Consider the following 15,389-nt stretch of genomic DNA (forward strand, 5'->3'; position numbering starts at 1 on the left):
CTTTAAGCACCATAGGAAACATAGGATGCCTCTGTCCAGGTCACATTTTTATGATGCTGGTGCTCCCAAATACAGCCCTTTCAGGCCATTCTGCACACTTCAAAAACAGAGCCCCCATGCCAGTTCACATACCTCCACATCAGCTTTATGACCTAGCCTGCCTTGCTATTGCTAGTATGGGTATCATTTACATTGTGATAGCCTTGAATGGCCAGGCACATGTCAAGTACAACCTTGTCCTTCTTGTAGTCATATTCCAGACCAACCTCACTTCTACGTGTATTTCCTAAAATTGTAGGGATATTAACAAATATTCATCAGGTTGTTCTCTGCACTCATCATTGACGTGCTATGTTACAGTAGTCAATTTCTGAAAGGGAATGGAGAATATCGAGATGGTCCGTTGGCTTCTAATTGATCTGTATTATGGTTAACACAGTTAGTTACCATGGTGTTTTTCACTTTCTTTGAGCATCTTGCTCATTTGTTTGTTGTTGTGCACATTTTATTATTTTTGTCTTTCACTTTGTTATTGTTCCTAATTGTTATTGATTGCTTTTTGTATCTGGTTTTATCAGTCGTGGTGTTTTTAGAGCAGGCTCGACATAGGGCTCTAATTTAGTTTACTCTCTAACAGATTTAGAAATAGGGACTGTTGAAAATGACTCCACATATCATCATTAATTTATTTGTCATGGCCAGCAGCTAAAATTTAGCAGAACTCCTTTCCTTTTTTAGGTGCTAGTGACAGCTAACCTCAAACTTTAGTTTATGCCACTGAGCCATCATGCTGGTGATGTGATACGCTATAAATAAATATCTGACACAATGCAGAAGTGAAAAGGTGTACGATGGTGTCTTTATGGGTCAGAAGTACTCCTCTGTGAGCAATGAAGAAAACTGTGTGGAAAGATAGATATGCTATATGCTGAAAACTGTGATAACTGTGAGAAAAGACAACATTCTACAATACTTCCTAAAAAACAAGTTAGAATGTGTATACCTTGTAGATTTTTTGCCTTGGTTACCTTAATAAAAATAGAGAAAGCAGACCTCTGGGGTGATCAGTGACCACAGTTCTGGTTGAAGCACATTTCCAGCATAATTCTGGGTGGGTAGATCTATTTCGATGTAGCACATCGAGTGCGGCTGATGATTAGCAATTATTTTTACAGAACTGTTTAAGCTGCTGTAAGTCAAACCCTGACTGCAGTATAGATGAGCTCCAGTCCTGATGCCATTCTCCAGATGTTCAGTTTAATTTTAACCAGGGTATTGAGGATTGAGCCACTTCAGATGATGGCCTTCTGCTCTTTAGCCACCCCACTTATCCTTGTGGTTTGGGATGTGAACTTTGGGCCATCTCCTTGGTGGAAGTTAAATTTCCTGCCTCTTTTCTGCTTTCTTTACATCCTTCCAGAGTGTTGCTTTATTTGCACACCTCAAAGGTGACTCAATGTGACTTTTTCTAAGGAGTGGCTTTCCTCTCTCACCTACACACACATTCCTGAGTATAGCTGTGCCTTACATTTTTCAATAACAGGATATTTATCACCTGTTACAACATTTTAAACCTACCCCTGCCCTCTACATCCATTACCACAGAGGTTTACCAAAATAGTTTGCAACCCAAAGATGACACCACTTGTCAAGTTTTTGTTTTATTGCTGCTTTGTTTTCCTATTGTCTTCAAGTTTTGTAGGCGGCTGTGTCATCTTGATATCACCAAAGTAATCATTGTGGTTGTGTATGATGTAGATCACAAATGGGGGCATGGGAGTGGACAATGCACTAAAAATTGTCATGTCTCTGTCCGGGTTCCACCTCCTGGCCTGGATTCAGATGTCTTTCTTGTTCATTTGCAATGTTCTGTGTATCATGTGGGTGGTTACCCCAGAGGTTATGGCCACCTCTCCTAGTTCTTCCCACCATTACCTAATGTTCATGCCGTCCATTACCTAATGCTCATCACCTGATCCAAACTGGCCATCACTGCTTCATACCCTGTGCAGGTGTCTGAAACTTATTTACTGATCAATTCTCACCATTAGGGTCAAGATAAGGAAGACCCACACATGAGATAAAGTTTTCTTAAGTGTTCTTCAATGAGAAGTCAAGCAAAATGACACATTTTATTGGAAAACTAAAAATATTACAGTATGTAAGCTTTCAAGGTATCTCAGACCCCTTCTACAGGCAAAATGTAATCAAAAGGGGGCCTGAGTTGCCTAGAAAGCTTCCATATTGTAGTCTTTCCAGTTAGCCAATAAAATATGTCATTCTGATTGACTACTCAATGCATCCATAATGGCTAACACAGTAGAACACCCTGCTACTTAAGTGTTAAGTGTCTTATATTACACACTCTCCTTGACTTATCATCACCTCATGCTAGTATCCTAACTTTAATAATTAATTTGTATATAACCTCAAGCTAGCTAGTAAAACTCCTGCTTCTTTAACTTGATCGAGAATCCATTGATCCATACGTTTAAATTCTCTGTACAAGTAGCTTATCCAATACTAATACATTCTAATCATTAGTACAAAGGTTAATTAATTAGGCTAATTCCACATTAGGAGCTAAACTAAAGTTTTTCTTCTGTACGTAATTTGAACTCACAGAACAACCATCAGCATTTCTGATCACGAAGACTGAGGTTTACTTCTGTCTAGAACTAATAGCTGTGTTTTCGTGGTGTTTTTTGTGTTTTACATTTTTAAAGTCTTTGTTAGCCGATTATTTTAATTCTTTGTGCTGTATTCTTTTTCTTTTAGCTTTGTTTTTAACCATGTAGTGATTTTAATTCTCTGTAGAAACTAGTTGTTTGGGCAGGCACTCACATCGGACTGCATGTTCCTTAGGAATAAAGCATGAACCTGTTGGCACCATGATGAGTTACACTCTTTTTCTCCCGTTAGTAAGTAGGGCTCATCATTTTTTGGTTAATATATTCATTTTTTTTTTACCCTCACTGTCAAATCTTACCACTAAACAATACAATTACAAAAACTCATTTTTATAAACGTATTCTGTGCCAGATGTGTCCTGATGCTGCCCAGCAATGGAGACTTCTAGGTGCTGCTGGTGGTATTCTGAATGTGGTTGAACACAGCTGGAGCCCAGTTAAGCATTTGTATGATTTGGAATTTGACTGTTGATACTAAAGTTTATTTACAATTTCAGTTATTACAATGGTTTGTAAAGACACTTGCTTCAAGTTAGTTAGCGGCCTTTAAATTGGCCCAATAACAGTGAACTTGTACTTGAGTGTATCCTGACTTCCTGGTGCTTCTTCCTAGATTGGAGCCTGGCACATTGTGATAATGTAACAGAAAAGACAGATTCAGAATTTTAAATTTATATACTGTGGATATACTGTACAGACAGACATCAGGACACACGGAAGTCCAAATACAAGCTTTTATTATTTTCTCACAATGCACAGTTCTTTGCACAGCACACACAGTGCACAACCCACCAGCACTATTGCTCACAGTCCTTTTCTTCTCCTTTCTTTCCTTCTTCTCTGCCACCCTCACTCCTTCACTCGCAAGCTCTGTCCTCTGCCTCCCTACTCCGGCTCCTTAAATGGAGTGAGGCGGCCCCTTTTATAATACACCTGGATGTGCTCCAGGTTCTCCATGATGACCTTCCTGTAGCACTTTCTGGTGTGGTGGAAGTGCTGCAGTCCAGGGCTTAGCCAATGTTTATGTGCCCCCTGGTGGTAGTCACTGGCCCCCACAAGGTTGAGCTTCCAAGCTCTGTTCCCGTGGTCCCAACACCCACCAGGGTGGCTGCCTTCTCGTATTCCAGGGAGGTACTGCTCCTCTCCCGGTCCTTCCATCCTCCATGAGCCCCAGCCGTCCACCACAATACATAATGACAGTTAACTCCAAGCCCTGGAATTTTGTCTTAAATCACTTACCTCTGTTCTTTCAGTTATGTTGTAACTGTACTATGTCCCATAATAATTCAGCATAAATTTGTCCATGTTTAGGGCTGCCAACTCTCTTTCTTGACATTTGGGTAAAAAAATGAGGACTTTTGAGGATGTCTGTCCCTATGATGCCATAATCTACCTTTATACTGTCTTATGGTTTTTTAAAATGATATAAACATTTAGTAGCAGTTTATCACTATAATTATGATATGAAGGCCACAATCACAGTCACAGGCAAACTAATTACCCATTAAATATTTTGAATATGTCAAGACTCTTAAATTAACAGACTTCATTCCTTCCATTCTTATTTGGATAGCTTAACTGCCATAAACCTGTAAAACAATTATTCACTTGGTAAATTCACTTCTAATAAAATAAAAATGATTTCACGCTTTTCTATTTAGTTTATTTGAATTTATCTACTTTCTTTTATATGAAGCTATTTTTGTCAGTAAATCTGGGTTTTTGGATAAATATGAATAGAAATCTTTACGTAGCATACTACTAAAATTGAATCTTGTGAACATTAGCCCCTTAGTTGAATCTGTTCTGCCCTTTCAAAAACAAAGGGATTTGCTGTTCATGTAGTCTGTGAACTTGCACTTTCTTTTTGGCATAATGGGTATTCCTGAATTTATGCAAATGAAAGAATTATGAAAATATTTTTAAATTACTTGAAGAAGTGACTTATTACTTCATCAACTGATAACTGAAAAGATACTGCATTTATATGACAGAATAATTGTGTGATTTTTTTTTTTAATTAACTGACACTTTAATAGTCGACTCATTCACTTAAAATTATAAATCCATGTTGGAACAACGGGTGGTAATAATATTTTCCATTAAAATATTTTAAAACAGTACTTATTTGCACTTAAATATGATGAACTGTACCTGGATGTATGAAATTTCTTGTTTAACTAAGCTGCTGAAAGAAGAATCGAAAATAAGCTCTCGCATAGAAAAAAAGTTTTTATTTTGCATAAATTCACTTAATTACGGTGAATTTGGATTACAAATAATTAAGGAAAGGAACAACATTTATAATGAACTGTCTACTCGCTAAGAAGATAAAGCTGAATTCAAAAGATGAAGTGAAAAAGCCACGTTGGACAGACATTTATTATTCTTGTCAATATCTACCAGAATGCTGTAGAACTGAAGATTCTAGGAAAAAAGTGTGCGCACGACTTCTCCAAATAGCTGATTGGTGTACGGCTGTCAATTTTTACCAATGATGATGATGATATGGAGATTTTCAAATATTAGGAGCTAAAGTTCTGGACATTTTCAAAAATTTGCGACCCCTAACGGGAGCAGCCGAAAGAAGAAGTAGAAGATAAATTCTTCCCGGACAGTCCATGGCATGTTAAAAATGAGGACATGTCTGGGAAAATTGAGGAAGGCTGGCAGCCCTATCCATTTTCTCTCAGAAATGTTTCCTTTTCATAGTTGAGTAATAGCTGGTGCCACAAGGGCATTCATTCTTGGTGTGTTGTTTTGGCTGACACTGTGACTGTCTGGCTTTACCTTTTTGGGCCTGCTCTGGCTCCTAAATGTTACTGGTTCCTGGATTTTGTATTCCTACTTGCTGCCCACACTCCCACAACATTAAACAAATTCCTTTAAGCAGCGAGTAACCCTCTGTATCAATAAAAGCAACAATATGTCACATGGCACAAATGTAACGTTTTGTTGTGTGTTCATCTTGTTTCATTCTGGCGTTTTCTCAATACACATTTTTTTTGTCTTCTCTAGAATGATGAAGGGGGGTCCGAAACTGTCTTACAGAACATTTGGTCATCATTCCTGAAGGCCCGGCTTATGTGTGGAATTCCATCAGACTCCATTTACTTCAACAGACTGCATGATGTCTTTGTGGTTGAAGCTGATAACTGGATGGAATCCAAAGTGTATGGTCTCTTCTCCAGCAGCTGGTGAGGATACTAATCATTTTAGACAAACTTGTGTTAGATATCCATTCAGTGAAAAAAATTAAAGGCAGGTAAGGCTCAAATTCAGTGTTGCCCTCAGTGTTATGCTGCACTTGAGACAGCCAGCCAAGGTGTGCTCATTGGATATGATGGCAGTCTGACTCAGCAGTGAGCTTCAACAGCTGGCAGTGAAATGCATTGCAAAGAAATTGAATCATCAGATAGACGAAACCCACGCTCTGCTGCCGACCCTGAAGATCATGCTTCCTCATGACACGTGTCAGGGATGCCAGGGGCTATGACCCGGCCGGGACGCCAGGAGGGACCGGAAGAGGGTCAGAGCCCGGCTGATCACGTGGGTGCGCCTTCCGGGTTGTTTTGGGAGCCACGGGTCAAGGGCTTGGAAGCTCTTCCCTGTAGGGGCCCGTGGCCACCGCCAGGAGGCGCCCCAATGCCTTGGGGATTTGTTTCCCCAGCACTCCTGCCCCACCAGGAAGTGCTGGGGAAGACTGGGCGGTGCCCGGGAGCAGCCGGGAGGACAGCCGACACTTCCGCCACGCTGGGGCGTGGCCAGAAGATTGCCGGGAACACCTGGGGCTCATCCGGGTCCTCCATAAAAGGGGCCGTCTCCCGTCATTCAGGGCTGGAGTCGGGTGGAAGGAGGACGAAGCAGTGGAGAGTGGAGGCGGCCCGAAGAAAGGCATTGTGGCCAGGACATTGAGTATTTGGGGTTTTGTGCACGTCTAGGTCTTTGTGACCAATGGACTGGGGTCTTGGTGACCGTAATAATTGTAAATATTCTGTAAATAAACGTGTGGTGGTGTCAAAACAACATGTCCGCCTGTCTGTGCCCGGGTACCGTTCACACACGTAACACATCTTTCATCATTTCACTTCCTCTTGTACTCTGCCCACACCATACTTCCTCTTGTCTGCCCAGCTGGTGGCCGCACAAACCCCTTTGTTATTTGACTTCTCGCATGTCTCACATTTTTGTCTTCACTGTGAAGTCTGCATGTTCTCTTTGTGTTTTCTTGGGTTTCCATAATCTAAAGACATGCTTTTGGGGTGATAGTTGGTATGGTGTTAGAAAACGTGACATGCCTGACAAATGATTAGAGATGTGTCATATATCTGAATAAAACAAACATGTCATGTTTATTATGAGAATACTCCAGAATGTGCATTTTTCCCATGTGAAGTTGTGGAGACCGTGCTGGCATAAACCTAAAGGAACAGAGCTGAGTAGGTGGCTCTGATGATGAATACAATGTGAATCACAATCCACACATCCTGTGGTGGTGGTCTCTCTACCCAGGGCAGTCTTAACGTATGGGCATAATGGGTACTGGCTGGGGGCCCCAGAAGCATAGGGGCCCACAATGTTTCTCATGCCTTATGTATGTTTCTGTTTTGCTATCAAAACAGGGTTCCCAGTGCACTACTTTGCCCGGGGGCCTATGATGTTGTTAAGATGGCCCTGCTTTACTTTTAATACAATACGAAACTAAACAGCTTTGTCTTTTTAACCAACAGGAATTCTACAGCTGTATGTGTTTACTCAGTGGGTCAAATCGAAAAAATCTTTCAAACTTCAAAATTTAAAGGCTATGATGGACCCATTCCTTCTCAAAGACCTGGCTCTGTAAGACATTTTACTTTGCTGTTTTCATTCACTTATATTTTATTGGACGTGTTTGTATTTTCCTAAAACTGCTAATGTGCTTAAATGAAAGTGTTTCATTGTGTAAAATTGTTCACAAATGGTACTTAAATCTGTAAGGTTTGTTTTATTTTGGATGAAGATCTAAAACTGGAAATGCCTAAATTATAAGTACACTCCACAATGCTCACTGATTTACATTCACTCATCACAGTGGTCAAGGCTGGCTACCTCAATACCTTAGCAAGGGCATAAAGTTGTTCTGCAGTCCTGTTGGGATGTCCGAATCGCACTCCTGAAAGGGTTACGTTTTCAATGCACCTTAGCAAAGCCCAAAAGCCATTTCAAGAGCTGCACTCCTGCTGGGATGCATGGATGTGGTGCTCTGCTCCCACAGCTGTTACCTTTGAATGGGCTGCAATCAATGACCGAGGCTGGCTACCTCAGCTTCAGAAACTTAGCAAGGGCCACAGGTACATCTTTCGGCTCCATCATTGTTACCCCTGAAAGGGCCGTACAATTACTGTAAAAGAGGGTCTCCTGCAAGGTTATCTTTATCCTTTAGTTTCCTGATTGCTACCTTTGAAAGCTCAATACAAATTATGAATCACGCGAACAAACACTGCTTGCTGTCACATTCATCACTGGAGCAGATTATATCAATAAACATGGCAAGTTTCGGTATGATGATATTCAAACTTTAATTCAATTATGAATTATGTTTATTGGCAGAGAAAAAAGGTATCAGATAATTTAAGTCTTAAATAGAAGTAAACCTACAGCCTGAACGATTCAAATTAATGTCTGTGAAGCAAGCTTCGCTTCAGTATAACCGAAATAAAGAGAGAATTCAAAGTACAGTAATCCCTCCTCGATCGCGGGGGTTGCGTTCCAGACCCCCCCGTGATAGGTGAAAATCCGCGAAGTAGAAACCATATGTTTGTATGGTTATTTTTATATATTTTAAGCCTTTATAAACTCTCCCACACTGTTAACATTATTAGAGCCCTCTAGACATGAAATAACACCCTTTTGTCAAAAGTTTAAACTGTGCTCCATGACAAGACAGAGATGACAGTTCTTTCTCACAATTAAAAGAATGCAAACATATCTTCTCTTCAAAGGAGTGCCGTCAGGAGCAGAGAATGTCAGAGAGAGAGCGCGAGATAAAAGCAAACAATCAAAAAATCAATACGTGCTTTTAAGTATGCAGAAGCACCGCGATAAAGCAGCATTTTGTATCGTAGCGTCCGTATCTTCTAGGCAAACAGCCCCTCTGCTCACACCCCCTCCGTCAGGCACAGAGAGTGAGAGAGAGTGAGAGAAGCAAACAATCAAGCACCGCACGGGAAGCATATCTTAATCATTGAGGAGTTTTAGTTAATATGTAATACATGCTATGATTGGGTAGCTTCTAAGCCATCCGCCAATAGCGTCCCTTGTATGAAATCAACTGGGCAAACCAACTGAGGGAGCATATACCATAAATTAAAAGACCCATCGTCCGCAGAAATCCACGAACCAGCGAAAAATCCGTGATATATATTTAGATATGCTTACATTTAAAATCCGCGATGGAGTGAAGCCGCGAAAGTTGAAGCGCGATATAGCGGGGGATTACTGTAAATTTAAGGACCCATCCTTCTTAATCGAGCTGAGGAGTTCTTTAAAAGTATGCACCACCTTCATGGCACAGCCTTGGTGCTGTTCGTCATTGGGGTCTATTTTAAGTGATCCTCTGATGGCATGATGGTTCGGTGTGTCTTCAGAATTGCCTAGGCCTTCTCATGTTCTCATACTAAATATTACTGTCTGAAGAGTTCAATACTTGTCCCACTCAAGAGTGGCTTCCGACTACCTACTCTACCATAAACGGCCGATTGATGGAGTGCTGCTCCCATCTCAACCGAGGACTCTGGAAGTTCTGTTAGAGGGACCTTTGGGTTCCTGGTCACCTTCTGGACCAAGGCCTTTCTTTCCCTTTTTGCTCAGTTTGGCTGGATGGCCAACCGCTAGGAAGGGTCCTAATAGTTCCAAACGTCTTCCATATCACAATAATTCAGACCTTTGTGCTCCTGGAAACACTCAAAAAGATTTAGAAATGGTGTTATGCCCTTGCCCTGATCTATACCTCAGCACATTATGATTGTGGAGGTCTACAGAAGGTTCCTTAGACTTTATGGGTTGTTTTTTGTCCAGAGAATAGTGGGACCTTATAAATACAGATACAGTATGTGCCTATCAGAAAGATGCCACAGGTGGACTCCAATCCAGTTCTAGACACATCTCAGGGATACTTAAAGCTAGAGGATGCACCCGACCATAGTTTGGAGTGGCATGACTGAAGGTCTGAATACTATTGTGAAGGAGAGATCTCAGTTTTTGATTTTTAATAAATTTGCAATTCTTTCTGAAAACACGTTTTCACTTTCTTATTACAGGTTACTGAGTATAAATTAATGGGTCAAATGAGAAATTTTAAATTAAATCTACAAGACAATAAAGTATGCAGAATCTGAATGGGGTCTGCATACTTTCTAAGTCAGCTGTATATAGCATGGACACTAGCTTACTAAAATATCTCTTATAAAAGGCACCTTGAAAAGCAAATAAGACAAGCATGGAGATTACAGGCAGATAATCCAAGACAAGATGAATAAGAAAAGGAAGTGACTGAGCTTTACCAGTAAACTCCAGACACAGTACTCTGATCTGCTGGTACATTGTCATACTTAACTGTGCAAAAAAATAAATGATTGTGTTATCTGAAGCGGCTCCTTATATTCTACTCCTGGGATGTTCCAGGTGGCTCCTCAGTATTATCTGGAATAACTCCCAGGTGTGATGGAAATCCACTGTAGGGCTCTGCATCTCCCCCTGGCAGCCGTCATGGAACCCAGCAGGGCTGTACCAAACTCCAATTCCCAGGGTGCCCTCCGGTGCCGTGGTGTCACAGCTGGCCAAGAGGACTGCCATCTAGCGTCCCAGGGGAGGTAGTGCTTCTGAGATGCTCTCTCCCTCGGTCCTTCCAACCAGCTGTTGTCCTTATTACTCTTTATTTAATATTGTTTTTTGTATCAGTATGGTGGTGCTGGAGTATGTGAATTTCCCCTTGGGATTAGATAGATAGACAGACAGACAGACAGACAGGCGCCTGTTGTCCATGCCCAGCCGGGACGCCCCTACATACTGTATTCAGGGGGAGCAGCCCTGGATAGTGCAATACCTTCACCTGGACGCTAGATGGCCGACCCCCCTGGGCTGGTGTAGTGCCTCAGTTTCCCACAGGGCTCCCTGGGAATTGGAGTTGGGGGCAGCCGTGTTGGGTCCCGCAGGTACCGCCAGGAGGTGCTGTGTTTGGAACTCCTGAGCCCGTGTGGGCGACAGCTTCATCACACCTGGAAGTGCCGCCGGATCTTGGTGATCAAACACCTGGAGCACTTCCAGGTGACCTATAAAAGGGAGCCAGCAACCACCACTCACCAGCCAGAGTCGGGTGGAGGAGGACAAGGTTGCGAGGGAGGAGTGGTGGTGCCAAGGAAGAGAAGAGTGCTTGTGCTTGTGCTGTACTGGTGTTTGGGACTGTGTTGTGGCTGGGGGGAGTACAGGGAAGACGTGCCCTCCAGCTGAAGAAGAATAAAAATCCTTTTATTTTACACGTGCCTCCCGTGTCCAATCTGTGTCGAGTCAGGCGCTAATATATAGTGCCTTTCACAACAGATAGATAGATAGATAGATAGATAGATAGATACTTTATTAATCTCAAGGGGAAATTCACATAATCCAGCAGCAGTATACTGATACAAAAAACAATATTAAATTAAAGAGTAATTAAAATCCATGTAAAAACAGACAATAACTTTGAGTAATGTTAGCATTTACTCCCCCGGATGGAATTGAAGAGTCGCATAGTGTGGGGTAGGAACGATCACCTCGGTCTGTCAGTGGAGCAAGACAGTGACAAAAAGTCTGTCACTGAAGCTACTCCTCAGCTTGGAGATGACACTGTTCAGTGGATGCAGTGGATTAATAAAGTATCATCTATCTATCTATCGATCGATTGATCGATGGATAGTACTTTTTACAGCCACTAGTAGAGTGCAAGTGTCAAAAGAGTCCTGTTTGCAGCATATTCTTAATATTATTAAAAAAAATAATATTATTAATTCAGGTCAAATTCTGATACATTTGGGTATGGTTTCAAATAATAAGGTTTTTAAATAGCAAGTACATTGAAGTCTAGTCAAATGTGAGTAAAGAAACCCAGTGTTGAGATTACAGCATTGTACTGTGTAGACTAGCTGTGCTACCCGTCTTAAGACGGGTTGAAATCTAAATAATCAGCATAGACCTCTGTGTTAACATTTGCAGTGAACCATCTATTAGAATGTATTTTGTAGTCCATGAAGTAATGAAATGCATTGCATTTGTTATTCCAACAGATGAAACATCACAAACATTTGTAGTAATAAAATGCATTACAGTACAATAAATGTTTGTGATGTGCCATCTGTTGGAATGGCAGATGTAATGCACTCTATTACAATTGTTTGTGAATGATGGAAACATAGCAACTGGACAAACACACAGATACCCAGACAAACAGACATTTGTCCTTTTATTAAGGCAGACCTTTTTTGTTTTAGCTCTCTGTTGTGGGGAAATGAAGGCGCTGGTGTGTTTTCTTTTTAGTTTGATGCAATTTTTTTTACTGTATTGCTCACATGAGTGTATCTTTGACTGAATGGCATGCTACTTTATATGTTGTCAGTCATTATCCAACCCAATATCCTAACACAGGGTCATGGGGGTCTGCTGGAGCCAATCGCAGCCAACACAGGGCGCTAGGCAGGAATAAATCTCGAGCAGGGTGCCAGCCCACCTCAGGGTACACACACACACCCACACCCACACACCAGGGACAATTTAGGATTGCCAATGCACCTAACCTGTATATCTTTGGACTGCGGGAGGAAACCGGAGCACCGGAGGAAACCCATGCAGACACGGGAAGAACATACAAACTCCATGCAGGGAGGACCCGGGAAGTGAACCCAGGTCTCCATACTGCAAGGCAGCAGCACTAACTACTGCGCCACCGTGCCGCCCCTTTATATGTTGTGTTCTCTCGAATAAAATAAAATTAAATAAAATTTTAAAAATGGCACTTGGGGTAGCTCAAGAAGAATGTCCAATAACCCTGCTTTCTCTTGTCTTTCTCAGTGTGTAGAAAACAGTAAGTTGCTCTCAGATGATGTGCTGAACCTTCTAAAGAGCCACCCAGAAATAGAAGACCGTGTGTTCCCCATTAAATCTGACAGGCCTTTGCTGATTAGCCAGAAGATGTACAGCAAGATTGTGGTGGATCGAGTGACTGGGGCACATGAGAAGGTTTATAACGTTCTGCTTCTAGCTACTGGTAAGCCTTAATTACTTGGTCTTTGCTTTTCTGTGAAATTCTGGTGTCTTACCTGAGGCACTTTCTGTTGGACTTCCTTTCAGATGGACTTGACAAGAGATGTGGCATAGGAGTCAGTGGCTCAGGGCCATTCTGTAGAAGCCCACACTGATAGTTATGTCGTGTCTCTTATGGAGTTCACCATCCTAGATCTCTTTTCAGTAAAATAATCCACTGAGAAGTGGCTCTGTTGCCTTCCGTTTGTGTTTTTCTTGCAGTTCTTTTGGCAGATAGAAGGAAGTTTGCTGCAGAATCTCCATTTTGAGAGGATGCGGTGGAGGACTGAGTAATGTCTGCTCTACACGAGCGGCCATACAACTAGAATTGAAAAAAACAAAGCTGCAATAGTGTGATCTGTGAGCTGAACATCTGGTATACATGCATACATTGGTCTTTCAAAATCAAAAAAAAAAATTTTTAAAGACTTCTAGTGAGTAAAGTAGGTGCATCGTTCATACATAATGGAGCAATGTGCTATAGTGGAGTCAGGGCTGGACTGGGAAGCTTATTCAGGCTGAGAATCCTAAGTCTAACATCAGTTTTCTTGTACAGGCACAGACTCAAAAAACCAACAAACACCATTTTGTCTTGGACTTTTTTATGAATGAGGAGACAGTAGATTCAACTTTTACACAACAATTTCACTATAACCTCTGATAATATGTGAAACGACGCTTCATAAATAAATGAACCTTGTATTTCTATAATATGTTTATCAAAACAAATGTGCAAAAAGCACTGAACCACAAAAAGTAGTTGTCAGTGGAATCCCAAGTGCAGGGATTATGTTTGCAATTTCAACTGGGAGTCTGGAATCACCAAAGCCAAGCTGCTTTCTTTGTCTGGATGGTGATGCTGAATACTCATCCACAAAGTCTGAAGCGTTGGTCAAAAAAGACCACTTTGAATTTCTTCAATAGACAAAAGATTTCAAAGATGTCCCAGTGCCACATAATTCTGTCAAGTATTTTTAAAAGAAGCACTTATTAAACAAAAAACTATGAAATGTTTTGTGTAGCCTATTCAGTCTCCCATTATAACACTAAGGTTTAACTGTTGGAGTGTGAGAGACGTACTTTAAACATTTTAAAATAAATTAAAAACAAGACACGCTCATTAACAAACTTACCATAAAATAAATAACATGTAAAACAAAAATCATTCCACTCACATACGTATTTTATTAATGAAAAAATAAAATTAAACATTTTGTGTAGCCTATTCAGTCAGTCACTCTGAGGGGTGAAAAAGGAAAAAAAAAGTTACACATGTGACCATATGCTACAATTCATTAAAATTTGAATTTAAAATAAAACAAAATAAATACACAGTAACAAATACCAAAACCCATACAAGATCGAAATATAATTCAAAGTATATTATAAAATTTTAAACAATCTTCATATATAACTTTAATTACAAAAGCACCAGACGTACGCACCTCTCATCATTGCGCTCCTGTTTAACAGTCAGAGTGCGAGATGCACACCAAGTCAAAACTTGACTTAAACCATCCAACCAGAAACCAGAAAAGAAACCCTCCAACGTTAAACCAAAAAGATTTGTGCCCACTACAGAGTAATAATGCCTGCTCATTTTCCAGTATAATAACATTATATATAGTTTCACAATTAGTTTACTTTACCGGTTGCATTGAATGCCAGGCCAGGCCAGGCAGTAGGTCACCGGGAAAGCTCCTGCTGATTTTAAATATCAGTCCAGCTCTGAGTGGAGTTTTCAAGAGCCTAAACTATACAAACCATTAGAACCTGCAAATAGCTCAATGAATATACTAAATTAGACCCCAATCCACACATAGTAGTGGTCAGTGGAAAATGTCGGTAAAAACAACTGTCAGAATTTCAGAGTTCAGCCCGAAGCCCCATCACCACAGAGGTGGCGTCAACTCTGTATCACAAGAAATGGGCATACGGTATTCAAAGATCACACTGAGGAACTGTAAGACAATTGTATTGTTCCATTGCTTCTCTTTGGCTGTTTGTGTCATGGAGAGAAACATTCACTTCAAAGAAGGCACACGGAGTGTCAGGATGAGCAGGCAGGAGAAAACTTCATCGCATAGAGCATTAAGCCGTCTCAGTTCGATGAAGTGAGTCCCTAAATCTGGGCCTCGTATTTATTACAATTCTTACCACAAAACAAACATTGTTTTACACATTTTTAATTACAATCTGACTCCTAAGATCCAACTCCCTCATCTTGTTGGTTTGCTTGCTCCACCAATATGTTCCTATACTCATAAGGTATCATTATTTTATATTAACTTGAAGGCCCAGGAAGTGACCTTCATCTAATTGTTTCTTCATATTCACTAAATTATTTCTCACATTCCTAACCTTGGGCTGGTAAATAGTGAAGGTTTT

The 15,389-nt window shown here is 40.9% G+C and overlaps 1 protein-coding gene across 2 annotated transcripts in view; it reads left to right on the forward strand.

Moving 5' to 3' along the window:
* sema7a (semaphorin 7A) overlaps window positions 1–15,389 on the forward strand; it is a 70,256-nt gene that overhangs the window by 41,043 nt on the left and 13,824 nt on the right. For both annotated transcript variants that reach the window (XM_039773694.1, XM_039773693.1), the window contains exons 8-10: window positions 5,709–5,887; window positions 7,421–7,529; window positions 12,771–12,966. In XM_039773694.1, the coding sequence (XP_039629628.1) occupies window positions 5,709–5,887; window positions 7,421–7,529; window positions 12,771–12,966 (484 nt within the window). The remainder of the gene's footprint in view (window positions 1–5,708; window positions 5,888–7,420; window positions 7,530–12,770; window positions 12,967–15,389) is intronic.

Source organism: Polypterus senegalus, chromosome 12, assembly GCF_016835505.1.
Source record: "Polypterus senegalus isolate Bchr_013 chromosome 12, ASM1683550v1, whole genome shotgun sequence".
NCBI lineage: Eukaryota > Metazoa > Chordata > Cladistia > Polypteriformes > Polypteridae > Polypterus > Polypterus senegalus.